We start from the raw sequence: 21,124 nt of genomic DNA, 5'->3' as shown, positions 1-21,124 counted from the left end.
CGATATACCTTCGGGTGGTTTTAGGCTAAACCACACCCTGGCGTCACAAATAAAAGGGGTTAATGCCATCTGCCCCTAGGGTAACAACATCTGCCCTCATGACACCCCACTACCACAGAACAGAGTCTGTTCCATGTTGGGAGTAGGTGTACAGGGGCTGGGGGATTTCACTTCTGAAATCCGATGCAATTAAAAAGTTATTAACTGGGGGAGCGGGCGGCATGGAAAGTGCCTGTTCCATGATGGGAGCTGTAGTAGGAGAGATGGCTCCTGCCGGGAAAGCGGGCTCCATGATCTGCACTATAGAATTTTTAAAACCCCGCTGGGAGACCTGAATGGCTACTTGGTGTGGGGTATTTGAATATGAATTTTTGACAGTAAAAAATACATTGCTGGTGAGCGGTGTGGCTGACATGCCACCCGCTCCCCCGGTTAACAACTTTTGATCACATCGGGTGTCCTATGGGGTCTTAAAAAGTGTAAGATTATATTAAAACCACCTCCTCTAATATAAATTTAAATAATCTGTATGCCTTTGGCATCTGGAACTTAAAGGGGTACTCTGGTGGAAAACCCTTTTTTTTTTTAAATCAACTGGTGCCAGAAAGTTAAACATATTTGTAAATTACTTCTATTAAAATATCTTAATCCTTCCAGTACTTATTAGTTGCTACCAGATGATTAAAAAAAAAAAGTTTTCCACTGGAGTACCCCTTTAACTCACCATGGCACACATGTATGTCTTGGAGCCTTAAGGGACTATGAAGCAAGTGCAGAAACAGCGCTTGCTTGATAGGTGTTGAGTGACAGCTACTATCAGTAACTAGGCACTAACCGCTAATGACAGAGAGCAACGTCATGATTAATGCTGATCATGTCCTATGGGGACTTAAAAAGTGTAAAATTATATAAAAAACACCTCCCCCAATATAAATTTTAATCACCCTCTTCTTTCCTATTTAAAAAATAAATAAATTAATAAATAATGATAAATTTAAAATTAAAAAAACATATTTGGTATTGCTGTGCACAGAATTGTTCATACTATTGAAATATAATATTTATGATCAGTGTAAAAAAAAATACCAAGAGCCTGAAATGCAGATTTTTGGTCACATCATATATCAGGAAAATAAAAAGTAAATTTTTTTTAATACTTCCGATAAAAACTACAGATCCTGGCGTAAAAAAAGAGTCCTCTCAGAGAGTCCCCTCATATGGAACAATAAAAATATTATAGGGGTCAAAATAGGACAATTTTAAGCATACTGATTTTATTTAAAAAAAAGTTAGAATTTTTTTGTAAAGTAGTACAATAATAGAAAAATTAATTTTAATCGCAACATCCTACAGAATAAACAGAGCAAGTCTTTTTTTTTTTAACTTATAAAGTTGTATTTTTCTTTTCAATCTTAAAAAGTGTCCTGAAGGCCAAAATGGGCCATGTACTTAAGGGGTTAAAGGGCCAGTTTTAAGTAACATGAATAAAATAAAAAAAAATGATGGCATGTCAGTTTATCCATGTTTGCTATAAGGGGCTCTGTATGCACAAAAGAACTTCTGAGATAGATCACCACTGCTCAAAGATACACACCCATACACGAATATAAAGTCACAGTAACACACATATTGACGAAAGGGCACTTAGTATGTATTCAATTGACCATTCAAGGTATCCTTATATGCTACATTCACCCTATTACCCATCAGTTTTTTCACAATAATGTATAGTCTCATTCATCTTGATCACATAATCTACACCACAACGTGATCAAAATCTTACCATGTTATAGTGGAAAAGATCAATAATTTAGCATCATACATAATGATGTTCTCTGGGGTGAATGTAGCATATGGCCATGGCCTGGAGGATGCCCATTAATGCATGGAGCTATTGGAGTCCCAGAAGTTGGACAGTGCTCTCTGCACTTCGGGTCATTGCCAGCATTGCTATTAATGTACCATGATGATTGTACTGCACATTATATTGTTTTGTATGTATTATATAGAAATCAGGATAGATACAATATCTCACATAAGTGAGTACACTTCTAACATTGTTGTTAATATTTTATTATATCTTTTCATGTGACAACACTGAAGAAATTACACTCTGCTACAAAGTAGTGAGTGCGAACCCTGAAACTGAGCTTCAGCATGTGGGTAAGACCAGACAGTGGTTTCACAGGACAGGTTCCACTTAGAACAGGCCTCACCATGGTCAACCAAAGAAGTTGAGTGCATGTACTCAGCGTCATATCCAGAGGTTGTCTTTGGTAAATAGATGTAGATGAAGGGCTGCCAACTTTGCTGCAGCAGTTTAAGGGGTGGGGGGCAGCCTGTAATTGCTCATACTATATGCTGTACACTCCATCAAATTGGTCTGCATGGCTGTCATCCTAGGAGAAAGCCCTTTCTAAAGATAATGCACAAGAAAGCCCAAAGCCTTCAAGCAACTTGCTGAAGACAATACATGGACCAAACTAATTTGGTTTAGATGGTGTCAAGCATGTGTGGTGGCAACCAGGTGAGGAGAACAAAGACAAGTGTGTATTGCTTACAGTCAAGCATGGTGGTGAGAGTGTCATGGTCTGGGCCTTTGAGTGCTGCTGGCACTGGGAGCTACAGTTCATTGAGGGAAGCATGACTGCCAACATGTACTGTGACATACTGAAGCATAGAATGATCCCTTCACTTAGGATGGGATAAGTGAAGATCCCTTCACTTATGGGGATAAGATGTATAAACCCGGAATACCTCTTTAATGGCTGTGTGTTGATTTAGGTGTGAAATGCTAAACTAGTGAAGTTGTAGGTGGTGCTCTTTTACTCCTGCATTTTGGACGCGGGGGGGGGGGGGGGGGGGGGATTGTGTTGAAAACTATCAAAAAGTTGCATCATTTTTTGCACAAAAGCTTGGAGATTTATGTCCTTTTCTGTGTGTTTCTTGTCTTGTTGCACAGTTTTTTGCTGTCGTGCGCCAAATTTGTCCAAAAGGCGCACAGCCTTTAAGGCCCATTTTCACCTTAAAGGCCATCTGTGTCCAAAAACAACTTATCCCCTATTCACGGGATAGGGGATAAGTGTTTGATCGCAGGGAGTCCTACCGCTGGGTCCCCTTGCGATCTCCTGCACGGGGCCGCGGCTATGCCGCGGCTCTCCCGTGCAGGGGGCGTGCCGGCCGCAGCATGACAGTGCGGCCGATACACCTCCTTCATGTAGCTCTATGGGAGAGGCAGGGAGGCATGAACTGTATGGGGAGGGGGCGTAGCCGTCGACCTCCCTAGGTGACGCGCATTAGTGCTGTCACTGAGTGCTAATGTGGGGGCCCCGTTTAGGAGATCGCGGGGGGTCCCAGCAGTTTGACTCCCTGCGACCAAACACTTATCCCACCGCTGGGGACCCCCGCAATATACCAAGCAGCACCCACCAGTAACTGCTTCCGGAAGCGCTGGAGGATCTCAGGCTAATTCCTCCCGACCACGGGGACAGAAGATCGTAAATTTGGGCGTGAAAAGGAAAAATTTTATTTTTTCACTAAAATGCTGGTGTTACCCCAAATTTTTCATTTTCACAAGGGATAATAGGAGAAAAGCCTCCAAAATGTGTAACCCCATTTCCTCTGAGTATGGAAATACCCCATATGTGGATGTAAAGTGCTCTGCATGCGAACTACAATGCTCAGAAGAGGAGGAGCGCCATTGGGCTTTTGGAGAGAGAATTTGTTTGGAATGGAAGTTGGGGGCCATGTGCGTTTACAAAGCCCCCATGGTGTCAGAACACTGGACCCCCCCCACATGTGACCCAGTTTTGGAAACTACACCTTTCACAGAATTTTATAAGGGGTGCAGTGAGCATTTACACCCTATTGGCGGGCGTTTGACAGATCTTTGGAATTTTTCATTTTCACAGACCACTGTTCCAAAAATCTGTCAGATACCTGTGGTGCGTAAATGCTCACTGTACCACTTATTACATTACGAGAGGGGTGTAGTTTCCTAAATGGGGTCACATGTGGGGGGTCCATTGTTCTGGCACCATGGGGGCTTTGTAAACACACGTGGCCTTCAATTCCGGACAAATTTTCTCTCCAAAAGCCCAGTGGCACTCCTTCTCTTCTGAGCTTTGTAGTGCGCTCGCGGAGCACTTTACATCCACATATGGGGCTACACATTTTGGGGGGCTTTTTTCCTATTTTTTAGGGTAACACCAGCATTTTAGTGAAAAACATTTTTTTTTTCATTTTCCCATCCAACTTTAAGGAAAATTTGTCAAATACCTGTGGGGTGTTAAGGCTCACTATACCTGTTGTTACGTTCCGTGAGGGGTGTAGTTTCCAAAATGGGGTGACACGTGGGTATTTCTTTTTTGTGTTTAGGTCAGAACCACTGTAAAATCAGCCACCCCTGTGCAAATCACCAATTTTGGCCTCAAATGTACATAGTCCGCTCTCACTCCTGAGTAGAAATAGCCCATATGTGGCCATAAACTGTTTCCTTGAAATACTGCAGGGCACCAAAGTGAGAGAGCGCCATGCGCATTTAAGGCCTAAATTAGGGATTTGCATAGGGGTGGACACGGATGCAAGCATTACAATTGCCTCCAAACAGGGTGCCTCGAGCTGTTGCTAAACTTCCAGCATGCCTGGACAGTCAGTGGCTGTCCGGCAATGCTGGGAGTTGTTGTTTTGCAACAGCTGGGGGCTCTGTTTTGGAAACACCTCTGTACGAGACATTTTTCATTTTTATTGGAGAGGGGGGGGGGGACAGTGTACGGGTGTCTATATGTCTGAATTGACCGTCCATTTGCGGCGATCTCGGGACCCCCCCCCCGGGTGTTGGCACGGGATGCCTGCTGAATGATTTCAGCAAGCATCCCGGTTTGGTCCACGCCTGGCGAACGGCAGGGACCGGAATTCCCACTGACGTACAGGTATGCCCTGGCTCCGTAAGGATCGGGGATGCAGGGCGTACCTGTACGCCCTGCATCCCCAAGAAGTTCATAAATATTGTGCAAATTTTAATTCACCTCACAAATGGCAGTGAGCCGCCATATTGGAAGTTTACTTTTGTCTTCCCTCAGACTGAGTTGCCTGTGCTTCGGAGACCTGTGTGCTCAGTACAGAAGGTGCTGTCATAGCAGGTTGCTTTACTTGTAAGTGTTTTCTAGGCCATTAAGGATAGGATTGTCACTGTTCCCTGGTCTCAAAGCTTGGAGCTCTCACTTTGCGCTCTCCAGTTTATTAGGTGAGTGACAATTTAAGGTGATTTGGCTCATGGAGCAACCCAAATGCATGAATAAAAAGTAAAACAGAACTGACGGCTCTCCAATGCTCAATGCTCACACCTGCGCCCGGATTGTCCGGCAGTGTTCCTGGTCCTCACAATAGTACAGAGAAAAGAGTTTCCATGGCATGACTAAGGGTCCAGCTTGACCCGAAACGCGTTGGTGTTATCTGTGTATTCCATGTGATCCGTAATAAAGAACCTGTTACATTGATCCTGCTCTGGAAACTCTTTTCCAAATGCATGAATACTCTCTCCAGCTGGTTGTTAGAAAATATGACAGCAGTGGTGTCTTCAGCTGTTTCCAAATGAGAAATCTAATACAGCACAATACCAGCTTGTCTGGCATGTCCAAATCGTATGTAATAATCTGTCCAAATATATTGTTCTTCATAATAATGTCACACAACCCCGCTTGGTGCTTAGTTGTTAGTTAATTTGGATTACTCTATACTAAAAGTGGACTCCTTTCTAAATAAGTGGTTCCCCATGCTTGAAAGTCTTTCACTGTGGTCTGTCTTTTTTTTTTTAAGCCAAGTTGGTCATGGTCTATATTTTCAGAGGTTTTCTAATGTTTGTCAAAAAGGCGCAGTTAATAAATACTGTCCACTGCATGGGCAACTGCACAGCCCTGCAACCCAAAGCCAGTTGTTCCAAAAACGTCTATTTCAAAAAGGTTCCAAAAAAATTGTGCAAAATCTGAAAATTGTGAAGAACAGCTTGATAAATCTCTTTCTATGTGACTTTTTGACTGTTCTGCTAAGTCCGTTGTTAGAATGGAGTTTGCAGCAAAGAGGGCATGGCCATCTCCCATTTGCAAAATTTTACACAGTTTACGCTTGCTAGCAATCTGGAATCTCTGCCAACTATCTTCGAATTTAAAACGTCTTAAGTTCTTTAGGTTTTAGTAGGGTATTTTTTCAATTAATGAGAGCTTCAACAGTATTATTTTTTGTTTTGTTTTACAAGAACAATTCTATATAAATATGTACCGTAATACCAACCACAGTGTTTATGTTGTATTTGTTAGAACATAAAAGCAAACATTCATGGTCTATTCACACGTACAGTATTCTGCGCAGATTTGATGGGCAGGATTTTCTGCTGCAGATTTCAATGTAAACTGAATGACTGAACACAGCTTGAAATCCTGCGCATCAAATCTGCGCAGAAAACTGTACGTGTGAAGAGACCATGAATGTTTGCTTTTATGTTTGCTTTTATGCTGAATAGACCCTTAAACAAATTTAGAAAATTATACAGAAATGTATTTCTATCTTAAAGCAAGATAAGATATTATCTTGCAATATAATCTCAAATGGTGTAAGATTTGTTTATAAGCAGGAAAAAACACCAGACTATTTTGTCACCAAGTTTCTATATGGAAACAAAATAGACAATAAATACTTTATTGTCTATTTTGTTGATTTAGAGGAAGGCAAAAAAAAACATGAGGCTGATTTCCTTTCCAACTCCGATATGGCAATCAGAATAAATCCCTGGATCAACGTTCTATCCCCATAAATCTAATATCCATATCCTGTAATATATTTTTTAAGAAAAACATCCAGGCCACCCTTAAACTTGTTTATTGAGTCAGACATCACAACATCATGTGGCAGAGAGTCCTCTGAATTGTGTTATGCAAACAAAATAGAAGATATGCAGTTATATTAACTGAAATACTACTACAGTAATAAAATTAGACACCTGGGATGCTACAGCTAATGCTTTAAATATAACTATGCTTTCTGAAAATGTCAGAGATGTTCATTCAGGTGCCACATTTAGGTTTTCTCTCACACTCTCTAATTTTGGTCAATGGAATTTCAACATAACACCTTATGGCAAAGAACTCTCTAAGGAAATTTTTCAAGAAACCTATAGGATATTTGTCTTGCAAACATGGCAACCATATAGGTCGACCATACACTCCGCTGGCTGGGAGCGCTCTCTTGTCTTGTCCCCACTGCCAGTGGGGCTGGGATTCACAACGCGGGACACACCCGCATGCGAATCCCAGCCCGTCACTCACCTCCCTGGTCTTCCTGTCCTTGCAGCCCCGGCGTGCGTGACTGCCTCCTAGAGCGCACGAGCCCTGGAGCTCTTAGATTTAAAGGGCCACTACTCATTTAATTAAGTGTTCACACCTGCACCCTGTCTTTAAGTATCAGCTCCTCCCTTTGTCCCCTGCCGGATCGTTGTTGCCTTTGTGGCCTAGAGAAAGCATACTGTGTTTCTGTGTTCCTGATATCTGTGTACCTGATCCTAGTTCGGTTACCTGACCCTGCACCTGTGCCACCTGCCCTGACCTACTGCGACCTTGACCTCGCCTTGCCAGTGTCATTTGGTGCCACGACACATCCCAGCTACCTGTGTGGATGAGTCGTGCCTGGGGTAGTGACCTGGGTGCCGCCTGTCACAGCAAGACCATCCCGCTTTGCGGGATTTCCCCCCCACCCTGCTCCATCCCCCACCTAATCTGTCAATCACAGTCAATAGCTTCATTATCTCTCCATTTCCACAAGTTTGCTGCCTTGGGGTCAACTTTGACTCGAAATTGTCTTTCAAATCACATATTCAGACATATTTAGATAAATAGATAGATTGTTTTTTTCTATCAGATAGATATGTATGTTGGAAGAGTACAGAGGTACATTATGGATCTATACACTTTATATGGCGCCATACAACTATCACACGACTATTATATGATCAGGTGCATGAAGTAGTAATAAGACCAGTAGTGTATGTTGTGTATTAATGTGTCTTCACATAGTAAAGGAATGACAAGTTCAGCAAAGGGTTTAAGAATACTTAATCCACTGTTCTCTAAACCAGGGCTGTTTTTTACAGGAGTGCAATGGATTGGGGTACCTGGAGAGCTAAGGGGATATGAGGCTGCTCACAAGCTGTATGGGCGACTGCCTTGGAAAGATCTTGTTCAGCCTACAATCAAACTGGTGACAGATGGAGTTAACGTCTCAAATGTTCTGTTCAAATTTATCAATGTAACTTCAAAACTCATACTTGCTAATTCATTGTGGTAAGTGCCAGGACTGTGGGAAAAAATTCTTCGGAGTTGTAGCTGGGACAAGCAAAACCTAAAAGATTGTTTATCTGAGTTTAAATGATTAGTGGTGGTGATACTGGCTGCAGAGTGGCAGTGGTATTTTAAATTGTACAACCTGCAGTTGCAAAGCAGCCAAAGCGTGGCTCCAGTGTGGCTGAAACTACACCCATATACATGTTGCATAAGAGTGGCACATGGTAAGGCCCTGCGTAGGACTTTTTTAAAATCCCACTCCCGCCCCTCCTGCTGGATTTCTGACCATTACTGCTAACTCCCCCAAGGTGTGTGTTCCACTTCCATCTGCTCCTGCAACATGTGTGTTCTACTCCTGCCTGCTCCCACAAAAGGTGTGTCCAATCCCACCTGCTCCTGCAAACATTTTGTCATAACTTTTAGAGATAGTTCGCCCCATGGCATTTAATTACCCCTTGGCCATTTCATTACCCTCTTGTGCCATTTCATCACCCCCCTGTGCTATTTCATCACCTTTATTTATTAGTCATCTGTGGTATTTCGGAGGTTTGTGGGACTGCGCAGGATTTTGCAGGACCCACTGTATGTTTTGTGACCACCCGCTCCCACCGGCAACAACCTCAGTACCGTCCGCACCTGCAAGTTTTTATTGGGTCTCACAGGACACACGGAATCCTAAACCCCATGCAGGGCTCTAGCCCATGGTCTGTTTTTCTGACACAGAGCTACAAAGTCCCTGAATTAACATAACACGCATGGACATGGGCTGGGAGTTTACTTATTTTGACCAAAATATCACCTGATACCTTATAGTTATCAATTTTGCAGGCAGCAGTCTGGTCTTGAGATATTTGAGGAGAAGGGATGTAAGTATCTTGTGCGACCAACAGGTTGTAAGGGTGCGACCAACAGGTTGTAGGTCAGCATGGTGCAAGCAACCATGTGACTGTCAGGATTCTCAGCCTTTCTCCACTACTTGCTTCTCAGTTTGACATCTCAACTGATATTAACATGCAGTTCCCCATTTCCCTTCCCTGCTGGGGCCTGGCTATTTAAGCTACAGCAGTTCAGACTGCCTCTTCCCTTGCATGGTCTCTGATCTCCAAGCACATTCCTACTGTTCCCTGTTACACCGTGTATGACCCTGGCCTGGCTCACATCCACTCTGATTTCCGATTCGGGTGTAATTTGCACTGCACTATCATCTTCATCTGGATTTGCAGATCCTTTCGTTATGTAATGGTGATGAATCCAGATGATGATGGCAATCCACCAGTACCAAATAGTTTTAACAGGATGGATCTGCAGGATCAGAGAATTAAGCACTTGGCAATTGAGATGCAGACCCTAATGAGTTGTGCGGCCCATCTGGAGCCTCCTATGCATCAACTAGCAGATGCCTCTGCTGCTCCTATCTCCACTGCCACAGAATCGGTTACCACCTGTGGGTTTACATGATCTGCCCCACTTCCCCAGTGTTATGGGGTAATCCTAATCAAGTTAGAGGCTTTCTCAACCAAGTAGGCATATATGTGGAAATGTTGCTGCAGGCCTTATCTAACAATAGAAGTAAGGTAGGATTCCTACCTGCAAAACAGTTTTTGAGCATTGCACTACATTAATGGTATACACTGTGAATCAATATTCCTCCACAGCATATTTTACTTTTTCTGTTTATTGAAGTGTCTTTCTTAATTATGACTTATGATAATATTTGAATATTTGCCACAGACACTTTTCTGATCTATTTGTATGTTTCTGCTAGCCACTTGCTTTGTAAAGACAAAGATGTATTAAAAGCAGGAGATCCTATAAACTATAACCAATTGGCACACACCCTCCAGACGGTGGCAGATGAAGGAGTTGACAGCTTTTATAATGGTTCCATAGCAAAGAAAATGGTGGAGGATCTTGGAAATCAAGGTGAGCTAAAACTGGCAACTTGATTCTAGTTCTTAGTTACTGAACTTTCTTTGAGTTTCTCTTCTTCCCATGTTAGGCTGGGTTCACATCACGATTTGGGCCTCCGATGCATAGATACGATTTCGGAAGATCAAATCGGCTGAAATCGTACCTGTTCATGGACAGTTACGGACCCATTAACTTCTAAGGGGCAGCGGACCCAATTGTAGTCAGCTAGTGATGACTACAATCAGTAATTTGCTCAGCACATCCGATTTTTGACACAGACTGAAAATCGTGGTCTGCTGCCACATAGAAGTTAATGGGTTCGTACCTGTCCGTGCACAGATACCGTTTCAGCTGATTTGAGCTTCCAAAATCGTATCTGTGCATCGGAGGCTCAAATCGTTATGTGAACCCAGCCTTATTTTCTATCCCCTATTATTGCTAGTTCTTACTAGCTAATTTTAAAAATGTGCTTTACTTCATTTCACCATTAGGAAGCAATCTCACCCTAGAAGACTTCAAAAATTACAAGGTCCAAATTGTAAGCCCATTAAATGTGGCTCTAGGAAACTACATGTTGTACACAGCTCCCCCACCAGCTGGTGGTGCTGTTCTCAGCTTCATCCTTAACATTCTTGAAGGTAAGGTCACAGAATTACAAGTTTCCTTGGGTGGCCTAGTGGCATGTTACAAAATAAATATAATATTATATACAGTCTAGCTTGTATAACTTAAAGGGATACTCCGGTGGAAAACTTTTTTTTTAAATCAGCTGTTGCCAGAAAGTTGAACAGGTTTGTAAATTACTTCTATTAAAAATTCTTAATCCTTCCAGTACTTATTAGTGGCTGTATACTACAAAGGAAATTCTTTTATTTTGGATTTTATTTTCTGTCATGACCACAGTGCTCTCTGCTGACACCTCTGTCCATTTTAGGAACTGTCCAGAGCAGCATATGTTTGCTATGGGGATTTTCTCCTGCTCTAGACAGTTCCTGACATGGACAGAGGTGTCAGCAAAGAGCACTGTGGTTGTGACAGAAAAGAAATCCAAAAAGAAAAGAATTTCCTCTGTAGTATACAGCCGCTAATAAGTACTGGAAGGATTAAGATTTTTTTAATAGAAGTAATTTACAAATCTGTTTAACTTTCAGGCATCAGTTGATAAAAAAAAAAAAAAGTTTTTCACCGGATTACCCCTTTAAGATCTATGGTTATTTTGTGACATCATTTTTATTTGCCCTTTAGAAAAAAAAAGAGATTTGCAACTGGGTTCGATTAAAAAATCTTACCATTTAGCTTCTACAAAATGCATGTATTACAGCACAATACAAGCTGTTCAATGCCATTCTGCTCCCGTTCAGGTGTGTCTATGCAATGTTCGCTGAAGGATGCTTTAGGAATCGCAGTTGCTTCTATGCACTATTGCACTATTAGTTCTTGCTGACTAGTATCTTGCTTGACTGAGGTATATTTTAAACTGGTCTGAACTTGACTGAGTAACTTGCATAATACTTTGGAGTGGACAAACGCTGACTCCAAAGTATTATGTGTAAGGCCTTACCGCCAGACTGGACCGAATGGGACCTGAATTGCCTGAGGCTTTCTCTCTCACATCATCCTTTCGGAACTTGACTTGTCTGAACTTGACTTGGACAGTGTAAGGTCTGGTCAGCCGGATCCTGTGATGGATGCTGTCGCTCAGGAACAGATTGGTGCAGCAACTGGGTATACTAGGCCTGTCCCCATCTGGTGAGGTACAGATCCACAGCAGAAGTCTGAAGGTGAACTCCACTCTTCTCTCTCTCTACTAGACTGAACTAGCTCCTCCCCATCTAGCCAGACTTGGGAGAGCAGGGCAGAAGCCCTAATTAGCTGAAGCAGTCATGTGATCCCCTAAGTATCCTCCTGCACAGACAAGTTAACTCTTGACACAAAGAAAATAAAAGTGCATTAGACAATACTTATCACAGGATAATACATAACACATTTAACCTGAGTAGTGAGCCCGGAGCAGACACGTTTGGTGACATCCACCTGACAGGTCAGGAAAACAGGTATGTTCCGCACCGAGACACCACATGTATAGCACCTCTTTCTCCTCTCTTAACTTTTAATCTGAAGCGGAAAATTGATAACATCTAATAACTTAAAGGGGTACTCCGCCCCTAGACATCTTATCCCCTTTCCAAAGGATAGGGGATAAGATGTCAGATCGCTGCGGTCCCGCTGCTGGGGAGCCCCGGGATCCCCGCTGCGGCACTGGGCTATCATTACAGCACAGAGCGAGTTCGCTCTGTGCGTAATGATGGACGATACAGGGGACGGAGCAGCGTGACGTCAAGGCTACGCCCCTCGTGACATCACGGCCCGTCCCCTTAATGCAAGTCTATGGCAGGGGGCGTGATGACCGCCACGCCCCCTCCCATAGACTTGTATTGAAAGCAGCGGGACTGTGGCGATCTGACATCTTATCCCCTATCTTTTGGATAGGGGATAAGATGTCTAGGGGAAGAGTACCCCTTTAAACCAAATAACATTTGAATTTTCAGCCAGAAATCAATTCTAAGGCTATGCCTTTCATTCCTCAATTTTGATGCACATAAGGGAACAACTGTGGTAAAAAAAAAAAAAAAAAGAAAATGAAATAAAATTAGCTTCAGCCTTTATCAGCCTAAATCCTCATTTCCAGGCTGTATAATGAGCAATATGTATGTAGAGTATGGTACACTTGTTCCTTATACAGTCTGGCAATGAGGTTTTAGACAGATGGCTTTCTTGCAGTAACTGGAACATCGGTGTAATTGTGGAGCAGGAAACTTTTTTTTTTTTTTTTTGATGGAGTAGGAGCCAATCAAAATATCATTCTATATGAATTAAAATTTAGATATCATAACTGAAAACTAAATGTTGTATTCTGATTTTAGGATATCATTTTGAGAAAAGCGCTATGAAGACTGTGTCCAACCAGATAGAAACCTACCATCGCATTGTAGAAGCCTTGAAATTTGCAAATGGTAACAGAGATAAACTTACAGACCCTGTGACATCTGCCAACATTCAAGAGGTATGTATACAAGTAGACTGTCAGCAATACCAATAAAAATAACTTCCAAATAAAACAGGGATATATTATTTTGATCCTTATTATTGACTGCCATTTGAACAAACTTTGCATAGATTCATAGTACAAGCGAATATGAGAAACTTTTTTTCTCCTGTTATCAAGCTTCTTTCCTCCCAACATCCTCTCTTGTGAGACTGTATTTCACTCTGAAAATAAGCTCAACATTGTCCTGTGTCTGCAAGGCAAGTCATTAAAAGTCTATAGAGGGGGGGAGGAGGGAGCTCTGCACACCAGCTCTGGGAGAACTGCAAATTAGAGATGGAACCTGCAGAAAATAGGGCTGCTTCTCATGTACACAGCTTATCCTGAAAAGACACCTGAACTGACAGTTATGTTTTGAAGGGGTTATGCACAGGATAGGGGATAAGATTATAATTTTGAGGTGTCCGAATGCTGGGATCTCACACAATATCAAGAACAGGATTCCATTAACCTTAATAGGTCGTTTTTTTTTTGTTTTGTTTTTTTTACCACAGATTAAGTGCCGAAATATGAAACCACCACAAAATGGCAAAATTGATTTCTTGATTTTGCAATACATATATAATAAAATGAGGGGTGACATTAAAAAGTACATTTTATCCCTCAAAGATTAAGCTATGTAATGGCTCTGTCGATAGAAAAATATATATAAAAGTTAGAAAACGTAGAAAGCAAAGAGGAAAAAAAACTAAAAAGCAATTGCCAAAAATCCCTACGATGGTAAACAGTTAATCCAGTTAACAGTTAATCCCTAAAAATTGTTAAAATAATATGTCATTTAGATACATAAGATACTGTATCAGATACAGTATCTAATGGGCAAGTCAAAAACTAGGGAAGAAGAGTTCAGGATATCCGGAACAAGGTGACTTTAAATAATGTCCACAGGTACAGTGGCTGGACGGAACTAGATCAGGAAGAGCAATGTGAATTATATATTGGGACCCAGACAGTGAATGAGAGACCTGGCTGGATTAACCCCTTACAGACGCAGCCCATTTTGGCCTTAAAAGGTTACTCCGCTCCCCAGTGTCCGGAACTCAATGTTCCAAATGCTGGGTGCGGGCTTCCGTGTTCACGCCCAGCTCCTTGTGATGTCACACCCCACCCATGATGTCATGCCCTGCTCCCTCAATGAAAGTCTATAGGAAGGGGATGCGACGGCCGTCATGCCCCCTCCTATAGACTTTCATTGAGGTGGCAGGGCGTGCCGTCACAAGGGGGCGGGCATGAACACGGAAGCCAACACCCAGCGTTCGGAACATTGAGTTCCGGACTCTGGGGAGCGGAGTAACCCTTTAACCCCTTAAGGACGCAGCCCTTTTTCACCTTAAGGACTGAGCCCTTTTTCGCAATTATGACCACCATCACTTTACGAATTAATAACGCGAAAATGCTTTTACCGAATATTCTGATTCTGAGATTGTTTTTTCGTGACATATTCTACTTTATTTTGGTGGTAAATTTTCGGCGTTAATTGCATCCTTTTTTGGTGAAAAATCCCCAAATTTCATGAAAATTTTGAAAATTTAGCATTTTTCTAGCTTTGAAGCTCTCTACTTGTAAGAAAAATGGATATTCCAAATAAATTTTATTTTTCCTCACAAACACAATATGTCCACTTTATGTTGGCATCATAAAATGGACATACTTTTGCTTTTTGAAAAAATTAGAGGGCTTCAAAGTAGAGCAGCAATTTTGAAAAATGTCATGAAAATTGCTAAATCTGAAGGGACAGATGTTACAGAACTACAACTCCCAGCATGCCTGGGCAGTCGAGGCATGCTGAGAGTTGTAGTTTGGCAACATCTGGAGGGCTACTGTTTGGGCACCACTATAACAGTGGTCTCCAAACTGTGACCCTCCAGATGTTCCAAAACTACAACTCCCAGCATGCCCAGACAGCCTTTGGCTCTCTGGGCATGCTGGGAGTTGCAATTTGGCCCCCCTAGTGGTTGCCACAGTAAAGATCGATTTACTTTCACTTTCAATTCCCCCCCCCCCCCCCCACTGTCGATTCCCTACCTGATCAGGATCCTGCAGGCGCCAGCGAAGATCCCAGGTCCCCAGGCATCTTCTCCTGCAGGTACGGCCTCCATCTTCTTTCCAGGGCCCCTCGACATCCAGGGGTGGGCAGAACGGGGGGTTGCCATGGCAACTCCCTGTCCTGCGCTGCCATTGGTCAGAACTCCGTTCTGACTAATGCCAGGGGATAGGAGTAGATCGCAGCTTTGCGACCTCACTCCTATCCTTTAGGCTGATCGGGGCTGTTGCTGACAACTCCGATCAGCCCTATTTTCCGAGTGATCGGTCATTCTGTGCACAGACTTTGAGATCTATGCTTTAGACTGTATCTAAACCTGCTCCAACATGGACTGACATTCTGGCCTACTTTCAGCCGATGCGACTTGTCTGTCGCTGAACAGTCGCTTTTTATACCAGAGACCCGATCAGCCCGGAATTGGAGAAAATCGCATGTCTGAATTGACATGCGATTTTCTCCGATCGCCGACATGGGGGGGTCTCAGGACCCCCCTGGGTGATGTGCCAGGGTGCCTGCTGAATGATTTCAGCAGGCATCCGGCTCCGGTCCCCAACCGGCTAGCGGTGGGGACCGGATTTCCCACGGGCGTATGGATATGCCCTCGGTCCTTAAGGACTCGGAATGCAGGGCGTATCCATACGCCCTGTGTCCTGAAGAGGTTAAGGATGCAGCCAATTTAATTTTTGCATTTTCGTTTTTTTCCTCTTCGCTTTCTAAAAATCATAACTCTTTAATATTTCCTCCAGTTGTCCTTTGTAATGATAATAATGGCAGTAGTAGCAAAGAAGACACGGCAACTCACCAGGCAGACCACTGTGAAGCGGTGATTTATTCAAGTTGCAGAGCAAAATCACATGCAGTATGGACTCGCTATCACAGGGATGAGGGAGAGTGGAACAGGTGCGGGGACACACCTTGTCCCTGCACCTGTTCCACCCTCCCTCCTCCCCGTGATAGCGAGTCCATACTGCATGTGATTTTACTCCGCAAAACTCCAATATGGTAGTCAGAATAAATCCCTGGATCAATCTTCTGTTCCTAAAAATCTAGTATCCATAACCTGAAATGTTATTACTCTCCAAAAATGCATCCAGGCCCCTTTTGAACTCTTTTACTGAGTTCCCCATAACCACCTCCTCTGACAGAGAGTTCCATAGTCTCAATGCTCTTACAGTAAATAACCCCCGTCTGTGCTGGTGTAGAAACCTTCATTCCTCTAAACGTAGAGGATGCCCCCTTGTTATGAATACAGTCCTGGATATAAATAGATGGGAGAGATCTCTGTACTGTCCACTGATATATTTATACATAGTTATTAGGTCTCCCCTAAGCCTTCTTTTTTCTAAACTAAATAACCCCAATTCTGATAATCTTTCTGGGTACTGTAGTCCTCCCATTCCCCGTATTACCCTGGTTGCCCGTCTGTGAACCCTCTCCAGCTCCACTATATCTTTCTTGTACACTCGTGCCCAGTACTGTACACAGTATTCTATGTGTGGTCTGACTAGTGATTTGTACAGTGGTAGAATTATTTCCTTGTTATGGGCATCTATGCCCCTATTGATGCACCCCATGATTTTATTTGCCTTGGCAGCAGCTGCCTGACACTGGTCACTACAGCTAAATTTACTGTTAGCTAAGACCCCTAAGTCCTTTTCCACGTCAGTCGTCCCAAGTGTTCTCCCATTTAATACATAATCCCAGCTCCAGATTTTTCCTCCCCATGTGCATTTCCTTACATTTATCAGTGTTGAACCTCATCTGCCACTTCCCAGCCCAAACCTCCAACCTATCCAGATCCATTTGTGACATTGCACTGTCCTCTATAGTGTTTACCACTTTACAGAGTTTAGTATCATCTGCAAAGATTGCTACTTTACTATTCAACCCCTCTACAAGGTCATTAATGAATCTATTAAATAGAACAGGACCCAAGACTGACCCCTGTGGTACCCCCCCTAGTAACAGTGACCCAATCAGAATAAGCACCATTAATAACCACCCTCTGTTTCCTATCGCTGAGCCAGTTACTTACCCACTTACACACATTCTCCCCAGCCCAATCCTTCTCATTTTATGCACCAATCTTTTATGTGGCACCGTATCAAATGCTTTGGAAAAATCCGGATATACGACATCCAGCGATTGCCCCTGGTCCAGTCTGGAGCTCACCTCCTCATAAAAGTAGATCAGGTTAGTTTGACAGGACCAATCCCTCATAAAGCCATGCTGATATGGAGTCATACATTTATTTTTACAAAGATACTCTAAAATAGCATTCCTTAGAAAACCTTCAAACAATTTACATACAAAAGAGGTTAAACTAACAGGCCAATAATTCCTATGCGCTAGTCCTGGGGAACAGACCCTGTCACTATAGAGTCCTTGAATATAAAAAATAGGGGTCTGTCTATTACATTACTTAATTCCTTTAGAACATGGGGTGGATGCCATCTGGACTTGGTAATTTGTCTATTTTTTTGAAGGCGGCACTGTTCTTCCTTGGTTAGACAGGTGACCTGTACTGGGGAGTTTACCTTATCTCGCTGTATTTCGCCTGGCATTTCATTTCCTCTATGAATACAGTGGAGAAGAATGTGTTTAATATATTTGCTTTTTCCTTATCCCCCCCCCCCTCTATACCTACGTCTACACTTTCAATTCTAACCTTTTTTTCTCTATTTTTGTGGCTTTTATCTGTTTTTTACATATTCTACATTTTTCTCAATTTTTTTAATGCTTCTTCACTGCTGTCCTGTTTTAGTAGTTTAAAGACCGTCATTCAGTTGGAGGCTACCATAGGGTATATTGTCAAAGTAGGTAGGAACAGCGGTTAGGGCAAGATCCAGATCGGCATTAATCCCTACCCTGAACGTGACAATGCCCTTATGGGATTTGGAAGTTCTACCAACATAAAGTCTCATTATAACAACATGCCTAGCTGCAAACCATCCTAATAGCTTTGTAGGTGTTTTGTCCTCTTTATGTGTGAGGTGACATGAAATCGACAGTCAGTTAAACCTTTTCTCAGCAACTCATTGATAAAGGATTAATGTCAATCTTTAACTTTTTTTTAATTCCAAACAAAGATGTGCCATGCTGCAGTGGCATTGCTAGGGTTGGTGTCACAGGCCAATTTTTTTAGCCTGTTGTGACAGACGCCAGTAGTGTAGTTCGTTGCATAAAATTATTCCCACTATAATAATCAAATATACTAATTGCCATAGAATGGGACAGTGCTAGAGAAGTTTTAACCATTTAAAGGGGTACTCCGGTGGAAAACATTTTTTTTTTTTAATCAACTGATGCCAGAAAGTTAAACAGATTTGTAAATAGCTTCTTTTAAAAAATTCTTAATCCTTCCAGTACTTATTAGCATCTGTATACTACAGAGGAAATTATTTTCTTTTTGGATTTCTTTTTTGTCACAAACACAGTGCTCTCTGTTGACACCTCTGTCCATTTCAGGAACTGTCCAGAGAAGGAGAAAATCCCCATAGCAAACTTATGCTGCTCTGGACATTTCCTGAAATGGACAGAGGTGTCAGCAGAGAGCACTGTGTTCGTGACAGAAAAGAAATCCAAAAGAAAATAATTTCCTCTGTAGTATGCAGATGCTAATATGTACTATAACGATTAAGATTTTTTGTTAATAGAGGTAATTTACAAATCTGATTAACTTTCTGGCACCAGTTGATTTTAAAAAAAAAGTTTTCCACCGGAGTACTCCTTTAAAACTAAAGATCGCAGTATGACCTAAGCAGTGGTAAGGTTATGCTGGGAGTTGTTTCACCCATCATAATTGCATAATTTACAAATGACTACAGCTCTGATGGGACAGTCAGGCAGCTTACACAATGATATCAGTGACTACAGGTGACGTCTTCTCTATAGTGAGGAGAATACACAATGATATCAGTGACTACAGGTGACGTCTTCTCTATAGCGAGGAGAATACACAATGATATCAGTGACTACAGGTGATGTCTTCTATATAGTGAAGAGAATACAAATTGATATCAGTGACTACAGGTGACGTCTTCTCTATAGTGAGGAGAATACTGAATAATATCGGGGACTACAAGTGACATCTCTATAGTGAGTAGAATACACAATGATATCAGTGACTACAGCTGACGTCTTCTCTATAGTGAGGAGAATACACAATGATATCAGTGACTACAGGTGACATCTTCTCTACAGTGAGGAGAATACACAATAATATCAGTGACTACAGGTGACATCTTCTCTATAGTGAGGAGAATACACAATGATATCAGTGACTACAGGTGACATCTTCTCTTTAGTGAGGAGAATACAGAATTATATCAGTGACTACAGGTGACGTCTTCTCTATAGTCTTCCCTTATCTATTTCAGATGGTACATACCACCAGGACTTCATCCAGCAAAATCTTCTCTCTGCAGAATATGACGCCCAAATGACATTGGCTCCTCACTATGTCAGCGCCTTCTGATCCTTTATATGAAAACAATAATCATTATAACCCTGCTACACACTGCTCTCTCTGAATATAATACTGCTACACACTGTACCCTCTGAATATAAAACTGCCACACACTGTACCCTCTGAATATAAAACTGCCACACACTGTACCCTGTGAATATAATACTACCACACACTGCACTCTTTGAATATAATACTACCACACACTGTACCCTCTGTATATAATACTACTACACACTGTACCCCCTAAATATAATACTGGCACACACTGTACCATCTGAATATAATTCAACCACACAGTGTACCTTGTCCTGTGCCCTCATCATATTAATGCCCCCTGACCTGTGCCCCCAACATAATTATAATGCCCCCTGTCCTGTGCTCACACATAATAAATATGCCCCGTCCTGTTCCCCTCCACATAATAATGCCTTGTTCTGTTCCCCCCACATAATAATTCCTTCTGCCCTGTGCCCCCACAGATAATGCTAATGCCCTTGTGCTCCCCACCACTTAACCCTGTGCCCCTCACATATAATTCCACGTCATGTGCCACATATAATACCCCCTGTCCTGTGTCCCTCACATATAATGCCCATCACGTGCCCCTCTCATATAATGCCCCGTCATGTGCCCCTCACTTATAATTCCCCGTCATTTGCCCCTCACTTATAATGCCCCCTGTCCTGTGCCCCTCACATATAATGCCCCCTGTTATGTGCCACTGACATAAAATGCCCCCTGTTCTGTGCCCCTTACATTAAATATCCCCTGTCATGTGCCCCTCAGATATAATGCCGCTGTAATGTGCCCCTAAAATATACTGCCCCCTGTGGGTCACTTGCTGCAAGCCAGAAGTGTCTACAGCATGTGAGTGAATGGAGGAGCAGGAGCTGACAGCTCTTGCTTCACTATTCTAGTACACTGCCTCTGCATTCCCAGAGGCAGTACACTTGCTTGCATTGCTAGGTGACACCTAAATCTTCTCAAGTCAGCCCTGCCATTCTGCAAGTGTTCCCCCATACAGTGGTGAGTCAAGCCCTGGCGGTGATAGTGATTGGACCTTGTCAGAACCCTAGTCAGTGTGGGAAATCTTTCAGTCTCAAGTCCCAGCAAGGCAAAAGGGCTCCCAAGGGTTACACTGCATCCCTTCTACTCTGCTCCGTACTATGTGTAATAACACCTGCATTCAGGAAAAGGCAGTTATCCATAACCTGACGTCAGTCTGTTTATTACCCACCATGTCTGGCCCAGGAGAAGCTATC

The 21,124-nt window shown here is 42.6% G+C and overlaps 1 protein-coding gene across 1 annotated transcript in view; it reads left to right on the top strand.

Moving 5' to 3' along the window:
- The window catches only part of GGT5 (gamma-glutamyltransferase 5), a 132,194-nt gene that overhangs the window by 49,162 nt on the left and 61,908 nt on the right, over positions 1 to 21,124 (top strand). Inside the window, exons 4-7 of the mRNA XM_056531023.1 lie at positions 8,141 to 8,330; positions 10,096 to 10,253; positions 10,733 to 10,879; positions 13,166 to 13,305. Of these exons, the coding sequence (XP_056386998.1) occupies positions 8,141 to 8,330; positions 10,096 to 10,253; positions 10,733 to 10,879; positions 13,166 to 13,305 (635 nt within the window). The remainder of the gene's footprint in view (positions 1 to 8,140; positions 8,331 to 10,095; positions 10,254 to 10,732; positions 10,880 to 13,165; positions 13,306 to 21,124) is intronic.

This window comes from Hyla sarda, chromosome 1 (genome assembly GCF_029499605.1).
Source record: "Hyla sarda isolate aHylSar1 chromosome 1, aHylSar1.hap1, whole genome shotgun sequence".
Taxonomy (NCBI): domain Eukaryota; kingdom Metazoa; phylum Chordata; class Amphibia; order Anura; family Hylidae; genus Hyla; species Hyla sarda.
This window is presented reverse-complemented; position numbering and strand designations above follow the sequence as displayed.